The sequence below is a fragment of the Peromyscus eremicus genome, chromosome 10, assembly GCF_949786415.1.
Source record: "Peromyscus eremicus chromosome 10, PerEre_H2_v1, whole genome shotgun sequence".
NCBI lineage: Eukaryota > Metazoa > Chordata > Mammalia > Rodentia > Cricetidae > Peromyscus > Peromyscus eremicus.
Window position 1 is genome coordinate 58,909,161 of NC_081426.1, and position 25,991 is coordinate 58,935,151.

General features: G+C 43.8%; 1 protein-coding gene across 6 annotated transcripts in view; it reads right to left on the reverse strand.

Moving 5' to 3' along the window:
- The window catches only part of Apbb2 (amyloid beta precursor protein binding family B member 2), a 204,690-nt gene that overhangs the window by 168,313 nt on the left and 10,386 nt on the right, over positions 1 to 25,991 (reverse strand). For all 6 annotated transcript variants that reach the window (XM_059275935.1, XM_059275934.1, XM_059275931.1 and 3 more), the window contains exon 2: positions 2,225 to 2,293. In XM_059275935.1, the coding sequence (XP_059131918.1) occupies positions 2,225 to 2,243 (19 nt within the window). In that variant the 5' untranslated portion in view covers positions 2,244 to 2,293. The remainder of the gene's footprint in view (positions 1 to 2,224; positions 2,294 to 25,991) is intronic.

A 25,991-nucleotide genomic window follows, 5' to 3' on the forward strand; every position in this document is an offset into this window, starting at 1 on the left:
GATAACTGTTTCTGTACCTTATTGTGGTGGTTTGAATAAGAATGGCCCCTACAGGCTCAGATATTTGAATGCTTAGTCACTGGGGAGTGGCACTATTTGAGAAGGTTTAGGAGGTGTGGCCTGGTTGAAGGAAGTGTGTCCATGGGGGTGGAATTTCAGGTTTCAAAGCCCTAGTCAGGTCCAGTGGCTCTGTCTCTTCCTGCTGCCTGTGGATCTGGACAGAACTCTCAGCTACTTTTCAAGAACCATGTCTGTCTGTGTGCCATCATGGTCCCCACCAAGACAATAGTGGACTAAACCTCTGAACTGCAGGCCAGCCCCAATTAAATGCTTTCTTTTATAAGAGTTGCTGGGTGATGGTGTCTCTTCACAGCAACAGGGCATTTATATAGCCACCAAAGAATAAAGCAACTTGAATATCTTCAGAGGATGGGTAGAGTTCACCCATAGAATACAGCAACAAAAGGTTCTAAAAGTGCCTGACTAGTCTCCCTCCATTTAGACGGAAGCACATGACTTTGCGTATTTGCTGGCCTCGTTCTTTCATTGTTTTGATCCTACTACATTAACAGAAAGGATTCCTAAAAGGAATTATTCTTGGTACTTACAGTGTACAGTTTACCTGTGCATTATTTACTTAGTGAACTGGTGGGTTTGCTAGACTTATTTACAGGAACATGGGGAGGGATTACTCACAGGAATGTGTGGAATTCTAAGACAGCTGCATCTCTGAGAAGTCCTAACCATCATAGGTCACAACATAATAGCCTGTATCATAGAGCCCTGACCTCAGTTCACTTTCCACCCTCCTATCTGCTCAAGCACCTTCTGATACCACATGTATGAAGGGCAGCAGGGTGTGAGTGGTAGAACCCCAGGTGGGTGCACATGACCCTCCCTCCTCTGCATACACTGGGGAGTGTCAACAATCCCATTAAGATGACTTAAAATGTCTTTTTTAAAGGACATATTTGCTTTGAGTTTCTAAAATTAACATACATATTTAAGTACATATTTTTTCAAAAATCTACTCCCTCTTCAAACAATCACAGCATAATTAGGGACCTCTACGAGTCAGCTTTAAACCTCTGACTATCCTGCATGAGCTTAGGTTTATCACATTTTTCCCCACTGATTTTTTTTTTCCTTTCCCCTTAGTACAGGTAGGTTTCTTGGAGCTGGAGAAGGGGCTCAGAGTTAAGAGCACTTGTTGCTCTTGCAAAGGACCTGCGTTCTATTCCAAGCATCCACATGGTGGCTCATAGCCATCTGTAATTCTAGTTCCAAGGATTTCAACGCTGTCTTCTGACCTCTGCAGGCACCGTGCACATATGTGGTATACATATGTACATGCAAGCAAAAAGCACATACACATGAAGTAAAAACAAATAAATCTAAAAAAAAAAAGTAAATTTTTTGCCCTTCATATACTAATACCAAGCTCAGTATTCAGTTGTAATTTTTTTAAAACCTCTTTGTGGAAAAATGTAATACACAGAGTTCTAGGTAAATTTGAGACAATTTAATGATAAGGTTAACTTCAGAATTTAAAGACACAGACCCATGGTTAAGTCTAACTAGTATAAAAAACCTCAGAACTGGTCTCTGTCCAGGGAAACAGAGAAGCTACATACGGTTTGCCACTTACAGAGTTTATCTCAAAGAGTTACCACAATTGCTTTTTCCTTATATTACCCCGAGGTCAATAATTAAATCCCACACCATACTGTGGTGTGCAGACTAGCATCTGTCATGACATAAAGAGAAGGGCATGCAATAAAATCAAGGCCGTCTTCTTCAGGCCTGGAATTAATCAGAATTAGGGCAAGGAGAATACGGAAGTGGGGAACTCTTGTCTTGACAAATCCCATGACAGGAGATGCTGTTTACAAAGACTCAGCAGCAACACCTTCTCTGCCGCAGATCAACAGTTCACAGGCTACAACATACAATGCCAGGTAGTGAAAACTGAGCTGTAGTCAACTGTAATATTTTTATATGACATCGGTGATGAACAATAACATACATGCGGTTAAGTTCAAATGACTTCTTATTTTTTAAATACTTACTTTTTCTATTATAGTATAAAGAATAATGAAAATTTAAAAATGCTATTTTAGCAAAAATGAGTTTAAATTAAACAATAAAATAATTATCCTATACATTATTAAGCTTTGATGTTCAGCTGTTCCTGTGTATAGAAGTAAGTAAAATCATAGCTGACCTGGAAGTACTTCTGACATGGATCTCTGGGCGTCAGCAACGGTGTAGGAAAACGGTTATAATTTGCAGTCTAAAATTGAAAAACAAAAAAACATTTGAGAAGTTAGAACCTCAAATAACAAAGCATAAAAAGAAATAGGTACTGAACTAAAAATCCCTCCAAATATGGGTCAAATTTAAAAAAAAATTGGGTAGGCAGTGGTGGCACACGCCTTTAATCCCAGCACTTAGGAGACAGAGCCAGGTGGATCTCTGAGAGTTCGAGGCCAGCCTGGTCTACAGAGTGAGATCCAGGACAGGCACCAAAACTACACAGGGAAACCCTGCCTCAAATAAATAAATAAATAAATAAATAAATAAGCAAACAAACAAATAAATAAATAATAAATTGGTAGATTACGTGTAAATGTTTATGATTTATAACAGCTCACACCGCTTATCACTTGAATTTCAACTGCCACATAACCACACTTTCCACATTAAAATCTCTGCCCACTCCAGGCATGTCTGTCTGTCTCAAGTTCCCAATGCTTTTCCTTGATAAACACACACAAAGCAGAAGCCACTAGGAAAAAAAAAATTAGTGAACTTTGTCTTTTAAAAATTAAAACCTGATTGAAAGAAAACAAAAAGTGGCAACAATCATGGTAATTTTTTTTAAAGACCTGGGAGGATAAAATTACCATTAGAAGAGGGTTATCTATTGAAAGGACTCCTTGAAATCATAAAGAAAAATATGAACAAGTCGGCAGAAAAGGGAGCAAAGGATGGGGATGATGTCCACTACACACAAGAACATCTGTCCAAAGGCAACAAATGTAACCCGAAATGACAGTGACTCTTGCTAGGTCAGACCACAAAGACTGAAAAGCTGGACAAGGCAGAAAGCAAGGCAGGGACGCTGGAAATAAGAAATGTCAACAGCCGGGCCGGTGGTGGCGCATGCCTTTAATCCCAGCACTCGGAAGGCAGAGGCAGAGGCAGGTGAATCTCTTGAGTTCTAGGCCAGCCTGGTCTACAGAGTGAGTTCCAGGACAGCCAGGACTACACAGAGAAACCCTGTTTCAAAAAAAAAAAAAAAAAAAAAAAAGAAAAGAAAAGAAAAGAAATATCAGTCTTCCTGGCTAGATTAAAAGTCATCAAACTTTTTGGGAGGCTACTTACAAACATGAGAAAAATTTTGATGTGTGGACCCCACTCCTGGGCAACTCCACTTCTAAGAATGTATTTGATAGGTATCTCACATGGACTCTACTTTTCAATGGCCATGAACATCCAGTAAATCCATCACACTGTTCTTAGGTAAGCAGCTGGCTCATTGCATTGAGAGACATCTACATCTCAACAGAGCCACATGATGCCAATAGGGGAGACGTAGTGGGTCTCGGGGTGCAAATAAGAAAAGCACATTAAGACATATCACTAAGAAATGAATATTATGGAGGTTGGGGATTTAGCTCAGTGGTAGAGTGCTTGCAAAGCCCTGGGTTTGGTCCTCAGCTCCAAAATAAATAAATAAATAAATAAATAAATAAATAAATAAATAAATAAATAAATAAGAAATGAATATTATGTACACCATGGCACAGTGTAACGAATAAAACTTTATTTATATTTCTCACATTACAGTGGGGGCGGAAAGAGGTTGCCCTCCACTATTGCTATCCACCTTACCTTTTGAGACAGAGTCTCATCTCTCAATGAACACAGAGCTCAACAACTGGCCTACACTTCTGCTCGCCTCTACCCCATCTACTCCCGCCTCCCCACCAACCAGCTGCTAAGGCAAGGGTTACAGACCTGCGCAACTGCGTCTGGCTTTTATATGGGTGCTTAGGAACCTCAACTCAGGTCATCACGCTCGCACAGCAAGCACATTATCCACTGATCCATCTCCTAAACCTCTAATTTGAGTAAAACCTCTTAAAGCATATATACATAAGTGGGGACAGGCAGACACACATTCACACAAACATGTTTTCATAGAAGTGTTCCTAAAGAAGGGCTGAGGAGAAAGCTCAGTAAGCGAAGTACTTGTCATAAAAGCATGAGAATCTGCCTGGATATTCTAAACCCACAGAAAGGAAATGGAAAATAAGTCAGGCCTGATGGTGCATGCTTTAAATCTCTGTGCTGTGGGGTGGAAACAAAAGAAGCCTGACCAGCAGCCAGCCTAGCTGAATTAGCAAGCCTCAGTCCCTAATGAGAGACCCTGCCTCATAAAACAAGCCACCAGCCTACACACACACACACACACACACACACACACACACACACACACACACTCTTCATAAAGAAAAAAACAAAGAACCATAAGTCAGTTGCCTCTACCCACTTAGCTGTCACAGGGAAATCTGAAAACAGGGTTTGTTCTCAGGGAGTCCATCATGGGGGCTGTTACTCGGGATGAAAACCCATTACACTGGGTTAAGAGTGGGACTGTAGGATCCCATCATACAAAGTACACAAACAGGAAACACCCCAGTGTGTCAAGACGAGGTGCAGGGGTTGGGAGAGGAAGAGGAAGTAGCCATAGAGTGGCCCCGGGGATGCTGGTCAAGGTGATAAAGCACTTCTGGACCGATGGGAGAAATCCATCAAGCCGTGCCCTTGTGAGCTGTGTCCTCATGCACAGTACACTTCCATGAAAAGTTACAAGAGGAAAGTCTGATACTGGAGGTGTTCTAAAGTATCCTTTGAATTGGAAAACCTCTTATTTTCCAAGACTCTTGCTTCCTAATCTAACCTTTTCCAAACTAGTAACCTTTAATGGGCATAACTTCCAACTTTATGATTCAGATAATGACCTGACACCTGGTCCACTGGCCTCCAGTACATTTCTAATTATGTTTCCACATGCTGTGGAGGAGGCTCATTACTCTGCTGTAATTGAAGGGGTGGGTTTGTTTGGTTGTCCTGAAACACCAGGAGATGCCTCTCTGCACCCATTTGTCTTTGGGCTGGACATTTAGCACTTCACAATACACCTCATTTCTTGGTCTTCAGTGTGCCTTATATGACACGCACAGACAGAGATAAAGTGATAGACACTTCTGGAAAATGAACACAGATAAAGCAACACAGGAAGCCAAGAAGAAGATCCTTACTGGCATGAGTGTTTCCTGTATACTTTTATTGTACAGAATCCCTAAAATAGTTCTGTTCCCTTGACCTGAACAAAACTCTATCTTTTAATATAGGTAAAAAAAAAAAAAAAATCAGATCCTCTTGTAGTCACTGCTGTTAGCTACATAGCATCTATTACATATTCTGAACCTGCCCCACACTGTGGCCATATATGATTAGGATATAGTTGCTGCTTGCCCTGTGCCATTATTTCTATCACTATCTATGATATATCCCTTATTTGTCCTGTGCTGGTAACTGTATATTACCCATTACACATTACACACTTGCCTGTGCCATACATTATATATACATCAGGAGATCCTCTAGAGAATAAAAATACTTCTTTCTCTCACAGAGCATGCAGCCTCATAGGGAAAGGGGTATTAAGTTCTCAAGCCAGGAAGTGTGTGTTCTGGAGGCAAAGAACCCAGCTGTGGGACATAATGAAGGAAAGAAGAGGTGCCAGACAGGACCCTCACGATAGTGAAGTTTAAGATGCAGTGTGAGGCAGCAACAGGATTTAGGTGAGAAAATATTTATCCATCCCTACTCTCAACAAGACATCTCCTAGCCTTGAAGCTGAAACAATATATACCCTGGCCTCGAAGCTGAAACATAATATATAAACTATTTTTCCTTAGTAATGTGGTGGTTTGAAAGAGAATGGTCCCCGTACACACATATATTTGAATACTTGGCCTCCGGTTGGTGGAACTGTTGGTGAAGGATTAGGAGGTGTGGCCTTGTTGGAGAAGGTGTGCTACTGGGGGCAAACACTGAGGATTAAAAAGACCACCCTGTTCCCAGTTAGCTCTCTAGCTCTCTCTCTCTCTCTGCTTCATGCTTGTGGGTCAGATGTAAGCTCTCAGCTACTGCTCCAGCGCTCTGCCTGCCTGCCTGTTGCCACATTCCCTGCCATGACAGTCCGACTCACCCTCTGAAACTCTGAGCCCCCAATAAACTATTTCTTCTATAAGCTGCTTTGGTCATGGTGTCATACCACAGCGACAGAGAAGGAACTAAGGCAGTGAATGAATTAACTAACCACATGGTTTCTGAAAGCTTTGATAACACAGACCGATTCGTCTTCGACGGCAGCTCGAGAGAATACAAAGGCAGCACGCAGGCACACTACCTAGGTGTGTGGCTTTAAGAACACTCTACCACTGTATTGTGGAACAGAGAAGCCGCTGGCAGCAACACAGACCTAGTCCACACTTAAAGCGTGGCCGGTGCAACTTAAGAATTGAATTTTCAACTTGATTCAACTGTAATTAATTTAGGTATAATTTCATAAGTTGATATCTGTCCCCCAGTGGGAAATAGTTAATTAAGTTTGTGACTTCACGTATAGCTGAGTCTACTTTTTCAAATACATCTTATAAAATCTAAACACAAACTGAGTACTTCTGATCAGTGGCTTACAGCTGAGTCCAGGGCTGCTGAGTGTAGAACACGCCGACTTACAGGAAACTGTTTAACTTCACTTTTATTTTAATGTGGTACTGGGGATTTCAAAAGACCCATGTGGGCTACGTGACATTTCTTTTGCAGAAAACATTAATCACAGTATTAAAAATACAGACTGGCAGAAATGCCACCTGAGCGGTAATGTGATGGATTTGGCCAGCATTCACTGCAGGTACCCAGCTTTCCATAAAAACCATACTGAGGTGAAAACAAAATCTTAGGGATTAGTGCCAAGCCACTCCCAGTTCTGCATGAAGAATACAGTCGGGAGAGCTGGGGAGATGGCTCAGTCAACATGAGGATCCGGGTTCTTATCTCCACCACCGGGCATGGCGGTATGTGCTTGTAATCTCAGCATTGGGGAGGCAGAGACAGGAGGATCTCTGGGGCTTGCTGGCTAGCCAGCCAAGCCTAATGAGAGAGCCCCAGGCCTATCACTTAAAAAAAAAAATGGACTGCTCCTGATGAACATCACTGAAGTTGCCCTCTGGGCTTCCCATGCATGTGCATACATGCAAACAACAACAACAACACCATACACACACACATACACACAAAGGTTGTGACTGTGACTCTGGGATGAAGCATAAAGGCACTGAGGTCAAGCAATTTAGCAACAGCATGGTGGAGTTGATGCTAAGTTAAAGCCAATAGGATCACAAAAAGAGCCGGCCACAGAGATCATAAAGCACTATTACACAAGCACATTGGTGAATGACTGAATGAACAAATGAATGAATGAATGAATGAATGACCCAACTACATTAATGTTCAGTACAAAGTAGTTTGTACTTTTAAATGATTCATAAGAGAAATGAAACATTGAATAAAAAAAATGAATGAATTCAGTGTATGTGTGAGGAGCATAGTGGTGCACGCCTTTAATCCCAGCACTGGGGAGTTTGTTCAAGGCCAGCCTGGTCTACAGACTGCAGAGCGAGTTCCAGGACAGCCAAGGCTACACAGAGAAACCTGTATCAGAAGAAGGGAAGAGGGGAGGAGGGAGGGAGGGAGGGAGGGAGGGAGAGAGGGAGGGGGAAGGAAAGAAAGAAAGAGAGAGAGAGAGAGAGAGAGAGAGAGAGAGAGAGAGAGAGAGAAGGAAGGAGGGAAGGAAGGAAGGAAGGAAGGAAGGAAGGAAGGAAGGAAGGAAGGAAGGAAGGAAGGAAGGAAAGAAAGAAGGAAGGAAGGAACAAAGTCTGCCAGTTTCCTCCACAAATACAAGCAAACAGATCTGATCATTCTTCCCTCTGGACTCATCTATTTTCTGTCCTGTACACTGAAGTATTCACTCACTTCAAACATTCCTATGGTTTGGATATAAACTGTGTTCCCCAAGTATCCATCAAAGCCTTGATCCTCAGGTTGGAAGTGCTGGTAGGTGGTAGATCCTTTGGGAAATGGAACCTATTGGGAGTTCCTTAGGCTGTTGAAGGTATGATGTATTTCTCTGTTCTGGTTAGTTTTTTTTTTGTTTATTAATTTGACACAAACTAGAGTCATTTGGAAAGATGGAATCTCAATGGAGAAACTGACTCCATAATATTGGCCTAGAGGCAGGTCTGTAGGGCATTTTCTTGATTAATAATAGATGTGGGAGGGCCCAGCTCACTATGGGCAGTGCCAACCCTAGGCAAATGGTCCTGGGAGGTATAAGCAAGCAGGTTGAGCACGCCATGAGGAGCAAGCTAATAAGCAGCACTCCTCCATGGTCTCTGCTTCAGTTCCTAACTCCATAGTCCTGCCTTGAGTTTCTGTCCTGACTTCCCTCAGTGATGGAGTATGACCTGAGAATTTTAAGATGAAATAAGCCCTTTCCTTCCCCAGTTGCTTTTGGTCATGGTGTTTAATCATAGCACTAGAAACTCTAAGACAATAGCCTATAAGCCCTTGGTAGTTCTAGCAAGAGGGTTACCATAAAAGCCTGAATCTGGCCCCTGATCAGTTCTGTCTCTCTTTAAAATTCAATTGCTTGGTTACTTCCACTGCTAGCCACTGGGATGTGGCTTTGTTAATTTTTTGTTACTATAACAAAATATTTGAGACATTTAACTTATAAACAAGAAAAGCATGTTTTGGCTCACAATTTTGGATGTTTTGCTCCATAGTTGGCTTGCCCCATGCTTTGGGGCCTGTGGCAAGGCAGGATAGCAGGGCTGATGTGTATAGTGGAGTAAAGCTGCTCACTTTATGTCAAGGATGGAGATAGTAAAGAAGAGATTGGAGTTCCACAACCCCCTTTGAGAACACAAAAATGAATGAACTAAAATCTCCTGCTAAGCTCTCCCTTCCAAGAGCACCCCTACCTCCCAATAGCACCAAGCCCTCAGCACGTGGCCTTTAGGGAACATTCTAGATTGAAACTACAGCTGTGATGAAGTTCTCAAAAGAATGGAGGGAAGGAACCACAGCCACAACCTCTAAAACTATAAGCTAAATTCTTTTTCTTTGTAACTTAGCTGACTCTAGTATGACACTGCAGGGACCCACGGAGGATCACTCCACACACTTCCACAACCTCTCTTCAGGCCTCCTCCAAATCTTCATCTCACTCATACCCTTACCCGCCCCCCAAACCTCAGGAATGAAGTTCTTTAGACCACTGACAATCTCAAATCCTTTACTAATTTCGAGTACCTGCTTTCCTAAAAACACTTCCCCGGTACAATCTTAAGGGATCCCACACAGCTCCCTGACTATGACATAAGACTTTTAAAGGAATCCTTTACTTTCTTGAAGTGAAACTCAGATAACTTTGTAACACACAAAAATTATTATTTCTTTTTAAAACGGAAAAAGTAAAGTTGGGATGCATCACAAAGGACAATTTATCAGGCACAAGAACACCAAGGGTCACAATGAAGAGCCATCAGGGGCTCACCTACATGCAGAATCACTGTTCTTCCCACCACTATTCATGCAGACTAACAGAGCTGTGTACTTTTCTGTCAATTCAGACAGGATGCTATACACTGCAGTCATCAACACTGACTTGAAAATGCTAATCGATTCTTAGAAAAGCCCCCAAATGATTCAGCACTATTATCTTTCCTTTAGAAGCTTTATTCCTGGAATCTCTGGTGCATATTAAGATGGTAAGCAATAACTTGTGTTTAGAACTTCTAATCATGGGTAACTATAAATATACACTGGTTTACCTGAAAGCGTGGGTATGTGGAAGTGTTCTAGAGTACAGGGTAGTCCTGGACACTGTGTGGACATTATGTGTGTGGACATATCATGATCATTCCAGCTCTCCACAAAACAGCAACAAAAACTGAGCAATGAGTCCCCTTCTCTACCCTCTAAGGAGGCCAGCTGCTGTGGGATGGTCTGTATGTCAAATGTGTTGCTGATTGGTCAATAAATAAATCACTGATTGGCCAGTGGACAGGCAGGAAGTATAGGCAGGACTAACAGAGAGGAGAATTGAGAGAACAGGAAGCTGGGTGAGGGGACACTGCCAGCCGCCATGATGAGAAACAGCATGTGAAGATGCCGGTAAGCCACGAGCCATGTGGCAAGGTATAGATTAATGGAAATGGATTAATTTAAGCTGTAAGAACAGTTAACAAGAAGCCTGCCACGGCCATACAGTTTGTAACCAATATAAGTCTCTGTGTTTACTTGGTCGGGTCTGAGTGGCTGTGGGACTGGCAGGTGAGAGAGATTTGTCCTGACTGTGGGCCAGGCAGGAAAACTCTAGCTACAGCCAGCCACACCTCAGATTCTCCACTTTGAAAATCAAGACCTCAGCCCTGAGTTCTAACTTGACACCTGGGTCCTTTATGATGCGAACCAATGCCTTATGTTTGTCAGGGGGTTCAAATGTCTTCAAGTGCATCCTGTGATTATCATCATCAATCTAACAGTTACTCTGGGATCAAATGGGCAATCGCAGGCTGCTTGTCCGCTTGCTTCAGTAACTAGCACATTCTAAGTACTCACAAATGACAACTGCCACTCTGTTGCCCACATCTTATACACACGTGATCTGTCTTCTTCTCAAGCAGGCTGTTCTCCTTCTGAGGAAAATCCAAGTGTTCTGGAGAGCTCTTTATACCCATCATGAGCATCCTATAAACTTCAGTGGGTGCACATCCTCTACCTTCTTTCCCTGCCCTGTCCTAAGTTTTTGTGAAAATGTTCACAAATAGTAAAGTGAGCTCAATTTTTAATGGAAAAAATTTCTTCTGACATCATTGAAATAATCATCATCTTACGCTGTCGAGCAAGAAGAGATGGTCTGTCAAAAAACTGTATCAATGTACGACAGACCTTGAAAATCTGCAAGCTTATGGTAGTTGAGAAATACTTTTAGACACCGTATGCCAGGATTAAACCTTTCTATGTCTGATACTGGGCTATCTATCTACTAATCCAATCTTCAGGCTTTTCATTACTTTCCCCTAAGAGCTACATCTCTATTTCAAGGCCTCTAAAATGGAGCAGCTACATCAAATGAGCAGGGTACCAGCACTCGGCACTCATGTGGCACTGACAGGAATGTGTGTGTCAGGCCCTATGCCAAATGAGCGCTTTAGAAGGATGATCCTATTTCTTATCTCCAACAGACTTACACAAGAGGTCCTGTGACGCCGTCAATACTACAGACGGAGAAGCAAGCGCACACCGTTGGAGAGCCTGGCAGAGGTCATGTCAAAGGAGGTCAGGAGCTGCTACCATGGCATGCACCTGGTCACCCCTGAACACCAGGCTCCTGGCAGCGCCACGCTCACGAGGACTTTTCGCACGAAGATGTCTCCACTTGAATGAATTAATGCTGTCTGATAATTCTTGCCACATTTTCCAGGTTTTTTTGGAGTTCATGTCTAACATCTTCAATACAGGCAAATGAAAACAATGGGTGCTGAGCAAAACCGAGCCCCCTTCTCTTTGCAGTTTAGGAAAAACCAAAGAATACAACCGAGAGGAAGCACGTGAAATTTCATCTGACTGGGAGTAGCTTCTAAATTCAGAAAAGGAGCAGAACTCAACTTTAACCTCCATGTTTAGTACAATACACAGTGTGAATCAGGCCACTGGTGCATGTTTAATTTGTAATGTGCACATAATGAGAAGCACACAATAAGCATAGGTACATGCAGAATTTTATTCCAACTTTAAAAAATAATTCTCCAGGGAAGAGAGTAAAGGTGTACACACTGAATTCACATATAATGCTGGACTGTCTGGAAACAGACTTGAGTTTCTTATTCGGAGGGACATTAATCATAGTTAGTAATATGCTTTTTGCCATCTATATACTAGGCACCTGGCATATTTCCTAAGAATCACTGTTTTTTGAAAATTGACCACTTACTAACTTAAAAACAGAGTGAAAATGCAGCTCTCCTGACAAAGGTATGGGGACTGATCGTGCCTCTGATTTTCATGCCTTACACAAAACCCTTAAGGATGTAGATGCTGGTTCTGTATCTTCCTCATTTGGTCTTCTCCGAGAGAGTTTAAAACCAAGCCTAAGAGCAACATCAACAAAGAATGCTACCCACAGCCCCGGAGAAGGCAGCTGGCTGCCCACAGCCCAGAGGACAGCTGGTTACACACAGTCCTGGAGAAGACAGCTGTCTACACACAGCCCTGGAGAAGACAGCTGTCTACACACAGTCCTGGAGAAGACAGCTGTCTACACACAGTCCTGGAGAAGACAGCTGTCTACACACAGCCCTGGAGGAGACAGCTGTTTACACACAGTCCTGGAGAAGACAGCTGGTTACACACAGTCCTGGAGAAGACAGCTGTCTACACACAGCCCTGGAGAAGACAGCTGTCTACACACAGCCCTGGAGAAGACAGCTGTCTACACACAGCCCTGGAGAAGACAGCTGTCTACACACAGTCCTGGAGAAGACAGCTGTCTACACACAGTCCTGGAGAAGACAGCTGTCTACACACAGCCCTGGAGAAGACAGCTGTCTAAAACGCTGCTCTAAGTCAAACACCAACAACTGGAAAGAAATACTCAATACAGATCATTAAACATGGCTTCTTTTCCACTTAGGGTTTCTTCTGTAACTGTGCACCAGAACTTTTTAAGAGGAAGTGGAAGAACTACGCTTCCTTCATTCATGTACCTGATGCCCACTTTTTGCATTTCCAAGGCATTATACTCATGGTTTACAAATAACGGCAACGTTTAATGCTCCAAAGAAGTGCTGGTTCCAAATGCACTGCTGGGTGGTCATGGCCGACCGACTGCATTGGCATACCCATCACCAGGTTCCTGGACCCCTGCCCCCTGTTCTCACTATGCAGACATTCTCCACTGGCTCTGTCCTCAGCTATGAGACTTGTTTTGGTTAACTGTCCAAATGGGAGAACACAGGAGCTCACCATAGGGGGCAGGCCCATTTCCAGTCCCCAAGATCTCTGCTCCCTTCACGAGAACATGCATAGGCTGGCCTGCTGGAAGCATGTGAGAGATTCTGGTAGGGTGGCTGAGTCCTCTTGGTCAAGACCATATTACATCGGCCTAGGCTGGCCAAACAGAGGACATGTGGGGACACATTGCAGAGATGAGGAGATCTGCAGGCTGCACCTGTGGCCGACTTACACACAGCGAGCAGGGCAGACTCCTCGAAGACTCACTGAGTATCCGAAGACGCTGGTGATTGTGTGAGCAACTGAATGTTAAAAGGCTTTCAACCACATTATGAAGGAGAGAGAGACAGTGATATACTAATTACACCCCAAGCAACAAAATACGATTATACACGAAGAGCTGCCGGGATTAAACCCGAGTTGATCTAGGAGAGAGATGATGCTCTGTGAAACAAGATTTTTCTGCGAGTCAAGCCCTCCTTAGGTTCCACGGGGCTGGCTTGATCCTTAGAGACTGCACTAGCCTCTTCTACTGTGTTCACTCACAGCATGCTGCCATTTCTACTGTGCATAACACAACGCTCTGGGAGAGGAAATTCCGAGTATTTATAGTAAGGACACAGAAACAGCATTATGTCCACTAGACTAGCTGGGGGGTGGCTTGCCTGCTCTTACCTGCACGTTGGACCTTCTTTGCCTGTTTCCAAATTTTTATTTCTTCATCTCATTTTGACTTTGAACTTTTTCTTCCTTTTGATTTCTCCAAGGGCAACTTGTGACAGTTGATTCTGTGTTCCTTTTTAGAATTTACTTCTAAAAAGATTTTTAGATTTTTTTTTCAACTTTTAGAAGTCTCTAGAGTTTTGTCATCATATCTCTGAGGTTTTGTTGTTGTTGTGGGTGGCCATGTGGGTGACACTAATTGAGATAAATGAGTTATTTAAAAGAAAAAAATGCCGGGTGGTGGTGGCACACACCTTTAATCCCAGCACTCGGGAGGCAGAGCCAGGTGGATCTCTGTGAGTTCGAGGCCAGCCTGGGCTACAGAGTGAGTTCCAGGAAAGGAGCAAAGCTACACAGAGAAACCTTGTCTCGAAAAACCAAAAATATTAAAAATAAATAAATAAATAAATAAATAAATAAATAAATAAATAAATAAATAAATAAATAAATTCAGGCCTATGCTCCTCTTTTGACGTTTTCATAGTGTCATGGTAAATTTTACCTTCTTCTGATGTATTAATTACATTTTAATATTTGCTTATTTATTTTTGTTTTGAGCATATATTTTCGGAGTGTTTTCATTGACTTCAGCGACATGTTCTCTTTTGATTCAGTTTTTTTAGAAGATGCATTTTATTATTTTTTTTAAAGATTTATTTATTTATTATGTATACAGTGTTCTGCCTACATGTATGCTTGCAGGCCAGAAGAGGGCACCAGATCTCATTACAGATGGTTTTGAGCCACCATGTGGTTATGGGAATTGAACTCAGGACCTCTGGAAGAGCAGCCAGCACTCTTAACCTCTGAGCCATCTCTCTAGCCCCAACATTTCATTATTTTTAATTATTCATTATGTGTAGGCATGGGTTTGTGCACATGAATGCAGGTGCCTGTGGCTGAGGCTGTGGACGCCTTGGAACTTGGGTTATAGACACTGACCTGGGTTCTGGGAACAGAACTTGGGTTCTCTAGAAAAGCAGGCAGCACTCTTAACTGCTAAGCCATCTCTCCAGCCCTGTCATTATATTTTTAATAGTGAGTTTAAATGGATTTTGTTTGTAAACATGGAGTCTTTTTATGTAGACTTGAATTTGTCATCCTCCTGCCTCCAGCTCCACAGTGCCAGAGTTGCAGGTGACTGTGACCACTCTTAGTGACACACCACCTGTACTTTTATAAAATCTCACATGCTTTTAATTCATACAATCTAACATCTCTTCTCTCACCATGAGGTCAAGGATTATGTGGATTCCACCCATCAATATACCCCTAGTACCTGGCACACGGCAGATGCTCAATTAAGATTTGCTAAAGGAATGACCAGAAAATTTCATGGAAATGTTAACGGTGGTGACTGCAGGGTGATAAAATTCAGATAAATTTCCTAATACTTCAGGTATTACTAATTCACATAATTTTTTAAAATAAAGATCATGAATGCATTTTAAAATTACTAACAAGTTATTTCATTTCTTATTTTTTCTTTTATTTTTGAGAAGGTTTCATTATATAGCCTGCACTAGGCTTGAACCCATGACAATTCTCCTGCCTCAGCTTCCTCTAGCTCATAACTAGCTAAGACAAGCCTGTACTTGAAGCTCCGTCTTTATCCCGCCCACCCCACCTATCACACATGGCTTCTACTCACTAATGGAAGGTCTGGAGTAAGCAGAGGTGATAACACTGAACTTGACTAAAGAAATTGATGCATAAATCTAATTAATCTTATTAATAAAAACCAGGTGTCAATTATCAGGGTAAAAATCTGAAAGATCAAAGAAGCAGGGGAGAAGCCACCAGTGACTTCCTACCTCTTCTATTCCTCGGAACCAAAAGGGCCGAGATACTGCCTCAGCCCCGCCTTACCACTTCCTGTCCCTCTCTACACAGTCTTCCAAACCTCTATGGTTCACTGGTGGCTAACTCCGCCCTCTGACTCCAGGCAAGCTTTATTTGTCAAAACACACACAAAATATCACACAACAAGAAGCTGCAGCCACCATCTGCTGCTTCCCATGCCACTTTTGATAGATTTTACTCTGCAGCACAGAAAACACATTAACAGGACTTCTCGTGAGAAGTGAGGAGTCTTTCCAAGGGCAAACATCCCCGGAGGGACGGTGTGGCGACACACACAAGCAGTTCCCGGTGTCTGTAACAGTTCACGGAACAAACATGTCTCTTTGTAAAACTGATGCTCCAAGACACCCCACACATACCACTGAGATGTACAGGCAGTGTGACTGAATGACACTAAATGGAACTGTCCCAGACAAGAACAACATAAGCACATAAAAAAATAAAAAAATAAAAATTACAGAAAGGATGGTACTAACTTCTCTGAACAGAATGCTTCAAGTTTTGTTTTTCAATTTTTCTTTACTAGCATATATTAATTATACAAAGTGATGGGTTTTGTGATGACATTTTCATACATGTAAATAATTTAACCACTGTACTCCTCATTGGCCCCGCTCCCTGCTCCTACTGGTGTCCTTCTCAGACAATCCTCCACCTACTTTGGTGTCTTTTGTATAAATCTTGATTCCATATAGGAGAGAAAAGAAGGTATGAGGTTTGAAAGAGGGATCTCATGTTTCCCATGAGGCCAGCAGGTTTTCCATCAGAGAAACCAGCATAAGGGAATGGGCTCCTGGAGAGCCTGGAATACCTTCGCACAGTTGTGGACAGGAAGCTGAGGAGGGCATAACTCTGTGAAAGAGCATGAGGTGGGGAGCCAGGATACCCCCCGACGCTGGGGACTGAACCCAAGGCCTAGACATGCTGAGTGAGTACCTGCCCTAGCACTCAGCGCTACCCACACCCTTGAGAGGTGAATCCCCTGACTTGAAGTTCTGAAGGGACGAGGTTCACTTTTATCATCCACTAATTTCTCTTAGCACAACCTACTGTTCACTCACCCTTTCTGCCTTCAGTGCTGAGAATAAATAAGAAAAGTCTCCAGACAGATAAACACACACACCAAAGTATAAAATCTCTTGGTCTAAAATGCAATTTTCTTACATAGTTCCAATGGGTAGAAGCGGAATTCTTGCCACACGGAACGTGAACAGATAATGTGGGGAAGAGAAATGGGTGTGGGTGTTTGGGACCCAAAAGAAAAAGCTGTTTTCTTAGGATGTTTTCTCATCTTTCTGAGGGAAAGAGGGGAACTGGAGAGATGGCTGAGTATGTAAAGTTCTTGACACACAAGCATGAGGACCTGAGTTCGGATCCCCAGTACAACCATAAGCCTGGGCACATCTGTCCCACAACACTGGGGTGTGGAGCAGGGAGAGAGTTGGATCACTAACACTCAGTGGCCAGCCTAGCCAAGCAGTGAGCTCCAGGTCTACTGAGAGACTCTGTCTAAAAATAAACAGGGAGGGTGTTCCAGGAAAATACCCAACATCGACCTTGGGCCACCACATGTGTCTACCCATGCATGTACACCCACACACACAAATGTACCTCCAAAGCACCCCAGGGATTCCATGCTAGGATGCTTGACTGAAACAACAACAGGACCCAGAGGTCTTCAGGGTCCTGGACAAATTTCATCCAGAGAGGGTGCTGCCTCCAAACATTATCATTTCTGCCCTGCCTACCGGGCCTGAGTTTCCAATCTCAGACCAGCATACAGGGCCCGAGCAGTAGGAGGTAACTCATATTGCTGAGGACCTTCCTGTGGGCTGAACAAGAGCGGCACATGCTCTTAATTCTTACACAAACCCTAGTGGGGGATGCACCACACTTGGCTCACGTGACAGAGCACGGTGCTGAGCTTCAGGGAGACGAAGGCTCACCCAACACCAGGCAGCTGTGGTGTAGCATGGTGCAGGTCCCCGCTGCGGAGCTGACCTCTCTGACCCACTACTTCTGGGAGAAGACAAGTCGCATAACCCCAGCACCGGGGACCTGCTCCTCGGCCACCTCACACAGCCACACAGCTGGCTCCCAGACCCGCTCCTTGGTCATCTCCGGGTCATTCCTATTCACCGCACACCTCCAAAGTCCTCTAGACTTTTCCTGAAGTTTCTTTTCTTTTTGGTTTGGGGTGGGGTGGGGTGGGGAGAATCACTGTATAGCCCTGGCTGGCCAAGATCAAACTATTTAGACCAGATTAGCCTCAAACTCAGAGATCCACCTGCCTCTGCCTCCTGAGTGCTGGGATTAAAGACATGTGTCACCATGTCACCACGTGTCACTTTCCTGAAGCTTCTATCATTACTTCCTCCATGAAAACCGAATCAGTTCTCATTTTCAAAACTGGGAACGAAACCCCAAGACACCAAGCTATTGAACCAATCCTGATATCACCACACACTGGCTTAGAAGACATCTGGAAGTTTTATAATGATTGCAATGTCTACCGCCTTACCTCCCTGAACACACCGGATCTCATCTGAGCTCTGAAGCTAAGCAGGGTTGGACCTGGTCAGTACTTGGACAGGAGACAATGATTTCTAAAGCCTGTTAACACACACGGACTAATTTACCAAGCACAGTGCTAAGGCTTTCTATACATTTACCACAGGGATTTTCCTAACCACCTTGGGAGGAAGAAAACACCACCATTCCCATTTTAGAGAGGAGGCTGCATCTCTAAAAGCAAGAGCTAAATATTAGGAGGTGGTGAAACTATTTTGTTTCAAACTTCCCTAAACATCATCTGGAATAAAAATAATATTTACTTTGCATGGTTACTATGCAGAAATGGAATGAACACATGTATAAAGCAATGAAAGATAATGCTTAGATTCCCCCTGGGCTTGTTCCCAGATACAATCCAGAATTTTTTATTGAGAAAACAGCAAGATGAGAGACATGCTTGGTGTTCTTCCAGACACACCTCATTTATCTGTCATACATCTGTTCTGAGGTAGATGTCCCTGTGGCGGTCTGAAAGAAATGGCCTCCATAGGCCCATAGGGAGTGGCACTATTGGGAAGTGTGGTCATATTGGAGGGGGTGTGGCCTTGTTGGAGGAAGTGTGTCACTGTGGGGGCGGGCTTTGATATTTCCAATGCTCAAGCTGGGTCCAATGTTGCTCTTTTCCTGCTGCCTGCCGATCCAGATGTAGACTTCTTGGCTCCCTCTCGAGCACCATGTCTGCCTGCCTGCCACCATGCTTCCTGCCATGATGATAACGGGAACTAAACCTCTAAACTGTAAGCCATCCCTAATGAAATGCTTTCCTTTAGAAGAGTTTCCTTGGTCATGGTGTCTATTCACGGAAAGAGAACACTGACTAAGACAGTCCCCACCCTCATCATACACGTGAGAGACAAGGACCACACGTCAGGCATTCTAGTGGTAACAGAAGAGGATCTAATCCCGCATTGCAAACTGCTTTCCCAGAGGCTTTCAAGGGAGTTGAAAACAGGCAAGTTCCTTCATGTTCCCCATGAGGCTGGGCCCAGAACAGCGTGCAGCTGTCCGTTCCATGGTGCTGCTTAGGGAACTTGCCAATGCCATCTTCTCCTAAGACATCAAGACCGAATGTCATAACTGAAGCCCAAAGAGGTGAGGTCACAATGGCCAACCTCACACACTCAGAAACTCTTCTGATTAGGAAGGAAAGAGGGGTGCTGGGGGAGGGGGAGAAGGAGGGAGGAGACAGAAGAAACTGTCCCACTCAGAGAAAGAGCAATGAAATATCAACCCAGATTGAAACCCGTATGTCTTCTGGTCTCCTTCAGGACCTTTTGGGGTTTTTTAGTACAAGGGGATCAGCTGTCCCTTCTCAGCCCTTTGGCTGGGCCTGAGCTTAGAGAGGACACACAGATCAGGAGCACTCCTTGGGGGGGGAGCAGGAAGGAAGAAAATCATGTTTAGTCCTGACCTGGGCTAAGGACCCAGAAAGACCAAGGATAGCACAGAGTGTGTGTGTACAGAGAAATCATAAGGTCATCCTCTGCCTCTGGCCACCGCTGTGTTTCCTCATAAGAACTCTAGTCAAGGAGCTGGCGGGGGGTGGGGGTGGGGGCAGAGAGGACAGGACACCTCAGTCAGTGAAGCACCATCCACACAAACATGGGCACCTGAGTTCAATCCCCAGTACCCACATAACCGGAGCATCATGAATTCTCCAGACAGCACTGAAGTGAGCCTGGCGGTTTCTGTAATCCTGTCCAAAAGTGTCTTGGGTTAAAAGAAATACCCTTTCCAATGGGGAAAATGAGGCAGTCCAAACACGTGGCCACGTCTTGGGGTTCCGGGTTCTAGTTCTTGGATGCTCTTCTGGGAATGTCAGAAGCTACACCCATCAAGTCTCACCTACACCACTGCCTAGACACAAATGGATCAAGGACAGCCAGACATGCTTACATGGATGGAGACAGCCCAGGAGGCCTCAACCCAACACAAAGAACTACAGGCAATGAAGGAATGCTGAGAGAGAGCAGGAGAAACAGTCTTCCCCAGGGAAGAGCACACCAACTGGTTATCCAATACCAAATGGTCAGCCCTGGAAAGACAGACATGCAGGGAACAGTACACAGACTGAGCAGGTTGAGTTATATATTTAGGAATAGCTATGTACATACATATACATATGTATATAACAACAATGCATGGAAAAAGAGGTCATGAATTTAAAAGAGAGCAAGGAGGGGTGTATGGGAGGGTTTGAAGGAGGAAAGGGGAAATGATGTAATTACACTGTAATCTTAAAAAATAAAGAAGAAAGAGGGTGCAGAGGGTAACCCCAAGTTTTCCTTTTGTCAATGAATGTCCCAAATCCTTCTAGGTCTCAAATTACAAGGCTATGACTAAAAGAGGGATTTATATTAGATGATGTTCCAAGTCCCTTTCTCTCTCCAATGTATCTCCCCATGACTTGCTATCTTTTTTCCCTAATGGTCTAGCAGATGATTTTCATTTCCTACCCTATCTCCATGAGGCACATCACTGACCATTCCTACCTTCCATATCTGCATGAGACATGGAAAGTCTAACATGATAAAGAAGAAAATCCAATTACTTTCCTTACCCCACCTGGGCAACTGAGCATCCCAAGATAATTTTTTCCCCATAAATGTACAGAGCCTCAAATTTCTCTAAGTCACCAGCTTGGAACCTAGCCACAATACATTTTGGAAAGAGGCAGAAAATTTAATAACACCATTACCCTGAAATCCAATAAAGCCCGTTGGAGCTCCACATTTTCAAGAAATCAGACTATTGATGCTATTATCCCAAGTGTAGCTATCGTTTCTGCCACAGCCATAAACACATGCAATGTACTTCACCAGAAAGTGAGACTGTCATTAAAAAAGCCCTAAGAAGATACCGTCCGTGAACAGCGGCTTGGCGGGACTTGCTCCGGGGAGTTCATACACATAAGTTCATTTATTCTGTAAGTTACATTTCTAAGTCTGCAACTCATCACTCTCGACTGTGAACACTTTTCAATCCAAGGCATTAAATTCTCCTTTCAGAGGTTGTTTTCCAGCAGACTAACGGTCATCCTGAAGATCACGGACATTATGAATCCGTCACAGCATATAGGAAAAGGCTCATAATAGCTTTCCATTTACTCCATCTAACATTGTGTTTGGTTTTCGGTATCAGAAAACCTATCTAGGAACAGATTCAACAAATAAGGACTTGGGATGCTCAGGGCTGCTGGCCATTGGCTAAATCCAACAATGTCAAAGCAGCCAGCCATCTCTCTATGGCTCTTGGTCTTTCCTTTATTCTTGTCCCCCTCATGGTGACAGGATGGCTGCTCTGATTTGATCACCTCATCAACTTCCAAGGGCAAAAGAAGGGAAAAGTGACATAGACTAATTTGTCATGGTTTATCAGGATGCTAAACACTTTGCCTGAAGCCCCACCCTTCCTCCATTAGACTTATTCTAGGGCCTTAATGACTAGAAGGAAGTCATATAGCTATGTTCACTACAGGGAATTCTGGGAAATTGGGCCTTGGGATTGTTATGTTGGCTTAGACTATCTACTGCCAGGCTCACAACCACGCCACTCCCAGTTCAGTCAAGTTTATGCTGGAAAACAGAATGGGTCATGTAATGAGTCTTTCTCTGTCCAGCCAGGTCTCAAATAATGACACAAAGATTTCTTATTAATTATGAAAGCTAGGCCTGTAGCTTAGGCTTGTTTCTAACTAGCTCCTATAACTTAAGTTAACCCATTAATCCACATTCTATCATGTGGCATTACTGCCCTTCCATCTTCACCTCCTGTTTCCTCTCTGTGTCTCCTGTGCACCTAGATTCTCCTCCTCTTCCTTCTTCTCCCCAGAAATCCCACCTATACCTCCTGCCTAGCTATTGTCAGAGCTTTCATAATTAATAAGAAGTCTCTGTGTCATTACTTAGGAGTTGATGGGACAGAGAAAAACTGGTTATAGGGTTATGGGCACTGAGTAAGCTCCTTAATATGTTCTTGTTTTGAGGGTCCATTCTGGGAGTAAGAAAAGCTTCCAATGAAGAAGGCAATCATAGTATTTCTAGGTATTGTATCAAAGCACCTACAACATAGAAAAAAAATAGTTTATAAGTATCAAGGCCAATAATAATAACAACAACAACAACAATAACAGGAAGTGGAAGAGGAAGGAGTTAAATCTATGAGCTCACATACTCTGGTTTTCCTCTGCTTACACAAACAGGCATAAACTGGCAGCCAAATGGCCAGCAGGGGCATGAATGAAATCTTGCTGCTGTGAACCCAGACACAGCCTGAGCACTAAGAAACTCTGCTTAGGGCCAGGCTCCTCACTCCCCCAGGAAGAGCCTGTGAGCTGCAATGTAGATGCCTAGGATGTAAGGCAAGGAAGACTCCCCCTAAAGGTACTGTCCCCTAAAGGTGATGCTCAGTCCCCATCCCCTCCTGCCCCTGCTCAATCACACAGGCACATGCAGTTAGCATCCTGCATCCCATCAGAGCAAGCCTCATGCCTCCTTAACCTTCAGGGCCTTCTCACTGGGAAATTAACACACCTCAGTGAGACCCTTGAGTACCATTCAGCTCAGGCACCTTTTCAACATCATCCGCCACCCACTATGCACATTCTGCTACCTTGCCCCATCCCAAACCCTGAACACACTACACTCAGCCCCTTCAGCTGAGACAAAGCTTTCCCCAGTTCTTCTCAGGCTGGGCTCTTTCCCCATATTTCTGATTGCCAGTTAAAATCATTCAGTAAGATCGACCGTGGCCAGTCAACATTATGTGGCCCAGTCACCCTCTATTTAAGTGCCCCACATGTCCATGATCCACAGAGCTTCTCTGCTGGAAGTCTGCTTCCTGTCCATTCTCCATCCCTGGCAGTCTTCTCTAGGCTCCTCAGTTCTCCTGTTCCAGCATCAAGCCCACTCTCACCATCCAGGATTTGTTTGATATACCTCACCTCTAGTTTCTCCAGTGATACTGTCCACATTTATGGCCTGTCTTAAGTATTCTTGTGGCTTTAAAAAAGTATCGACAAGGGAGGGAGGGTTTATTTTGGCTCCAGTTTGAGGAATACAGTCCATCATGGCAGACAGCTCCGTGGCAATGGGAGAGGGCAGTGGGAATTCCTCATCTCCGCACATCTCAGTGGAACAGGAAGCAGAGATGGGATAACACCATCTCACCAGATCCTGACCCTGGCACATCTGCCCTTCCAACTTCTCACTCATCTCCATCTACAGGAGGTGGCACACAGTGGGTCACAACAAAGACTGTAGAACTACATTCAAATTTTATCTCCACGACTTCCTGTATAGCCTTAAACAATATACTTATTGTCTCTGTACCTCAGTTTCTTCATGTGACATTGAGGGATGATAGCAGTAACTATGACACAAGATGAAAGTAATATATATGAAGAACTGTGAGCTGTTTCTATGTATTAGACTTAATATTATTATGAACGCATTCTCTGTTCTTACCAGGGCATGTGCCCTGCTGGCCCTTTCCCATCTGATCCAGTGTGTCATGTCCCTCCATAACATCCCACTTCCTGTGACCTCCAAAGACCATCCATGGCACCCTGAGTCTCACATCTGACCTGCCAGCTACATGACCTGAACCACATCCACTCGCACAAAACTACATTCCAGTAGAGGGAGTGTCTCTATTCTCTTTATTGGCCCACCTCTCCTCTAGGCTGATATGAGACATAAGTTGATTGTAAATGACACAATTATGGTCACCAATGGTCACAGGTACAGTAGAAAACTCACTGTGGGGTAAATAACTCCCAGTGATGTCAGGACAACCCTTGGACTCCGGCAGGTGGAATCTAAACACCCTGTGATCTAAGCTTTATTTTCCCCTCAAGCAGAAAGCTTCTATCTTCTGATGTCCCCAAACAACAGGAAATGTTCTTTGCTTCCGCTAAGCTCCTGTGGCAGGGCAGGGCTGTAGTGGGATGCATGGTTTTGGTGTTAGCCAATCTGTCGATTTTAATGGTATCAAGTTCCAGATAGGCAGCATGAAACCGAAGCTCTCTGGGGACTCGCTCTGCACCCTGGGAGCCAGGGACCAAGTTCCCCAGTTATCAGATGACAGAAAAGAAGGATTCATGGGGAAAACAAGCGGAAAAACCTGTGGATTTCACTTTCCATAAACCTGAGAGAACACTGACTTTAGAAACCAGATACTCTGCGGAATGTTCGGTGGTATGGACTCATTAATCCTCACTTATAGTCATGAAGAAAGGTCTAGAAGTGTAGAAGCTAGCCATAAGCTCTGAAACACACCAGGTCATCCCTTTCAGAATCCCATCAGTTTTATTTTGTAAGGATTTCTACAGCTTTCATTTGACTCATCAGGTTCACTCCCTTCAAAGCAATTCTGGGTTTATATAAACAGGCTAGAAAACCTGGAGAAATTATTCTACTGGCTTCAGAAGCCCACCCTCCACCCGCCCCGTGCAGCTGATCACTTCCCTGGGGCTGCACTCGGAAGGGGGATCTCTCTGTTGTTTGATACAGGGTGTCACTTGTAGCCCAGGCTGGCCTTGAACTCAAGTCAAGGGCTCAACACACAGGTTCCCTCAACTAGCCAGAGAAGGGAAAGGGAAGACACACACAATTCCCTCCATAGATGGCTTTCCAAGCCTTCTGCCCCGGAATAGGGAACAAGCAGGCTCCTTGCGGGAGGGCCAATTCCCGCTATTGAAGTCTTGCCACAGGGCTTTTTAGCTTGGCCCTCTGTTGTTGAAGGGGACCATGCTTACCCCAGAGCGCCAGGGTGAAAGGGATGCTTGCTTACCATATCAAAGTAATATTCCAAGCCAGGTATGGTAACACATGCCTGCGAACCCAGCCATCAGGGTGCTGAAGCAGGACAATCATGAGCTTGACGCCAGCCTGGACTACATAGCAAGGCCTTGCCTGAAAATGCAAACATATGTACATATGTACATACATACATATGTACATTAACCTTTGCTTAGAGGAGAAGACAGGGGACATTTGAGGAAACAAAAATAAAACAGAAGTAAACTTACAAGGAAGACATTCACTTACAAGGAAGACATTCACTCACAAGGAAGTCAAAATTCACTTCTCTCTTCAGAGAAAGATAAATATATACACATAAGCTTATGTTATTATATGTAACTAAGTCACTGGATATATGAAACATGGTCCAGTATGAGTGAGTCCCTAAAAATAAAGGTAACAGGCAGGCCTCCAGGTTACAGTCTAGACTGGAGTACACAGATTCTGAGACCTAGCCAAGAGGTGTGTCCTGAGGGATGAGCTGACATCACGTGCCTGCACTCCACCACACAGGAGAGCGGTGACTTCCACGTATAGCATCTCTATAGATAGCTTCACAAACACCTAATGACTGAGTTAATATTTATTTGCCACTTACGATGTTGTGTAGAAATCAGACATTGCAATGTGATGCCTCAGAGGTCTTAAATTCTTTCATCAGAGTACAGTGATAAAGTTACCAGTCATTATGGTGAGTGGAGATCACCAGGAAGGAGTCTGATGCTTCGCAGAGATGGACAAAATGAACAGGATACCATTGAATAGGATACCATTTCTTAAAAAGCACAGACTTTTACACACGTGAAAAAAGCCTGGCAACCAAGATTCTCATGACTCACAGAGAAGAAAGAGTCATACATCAGCAAG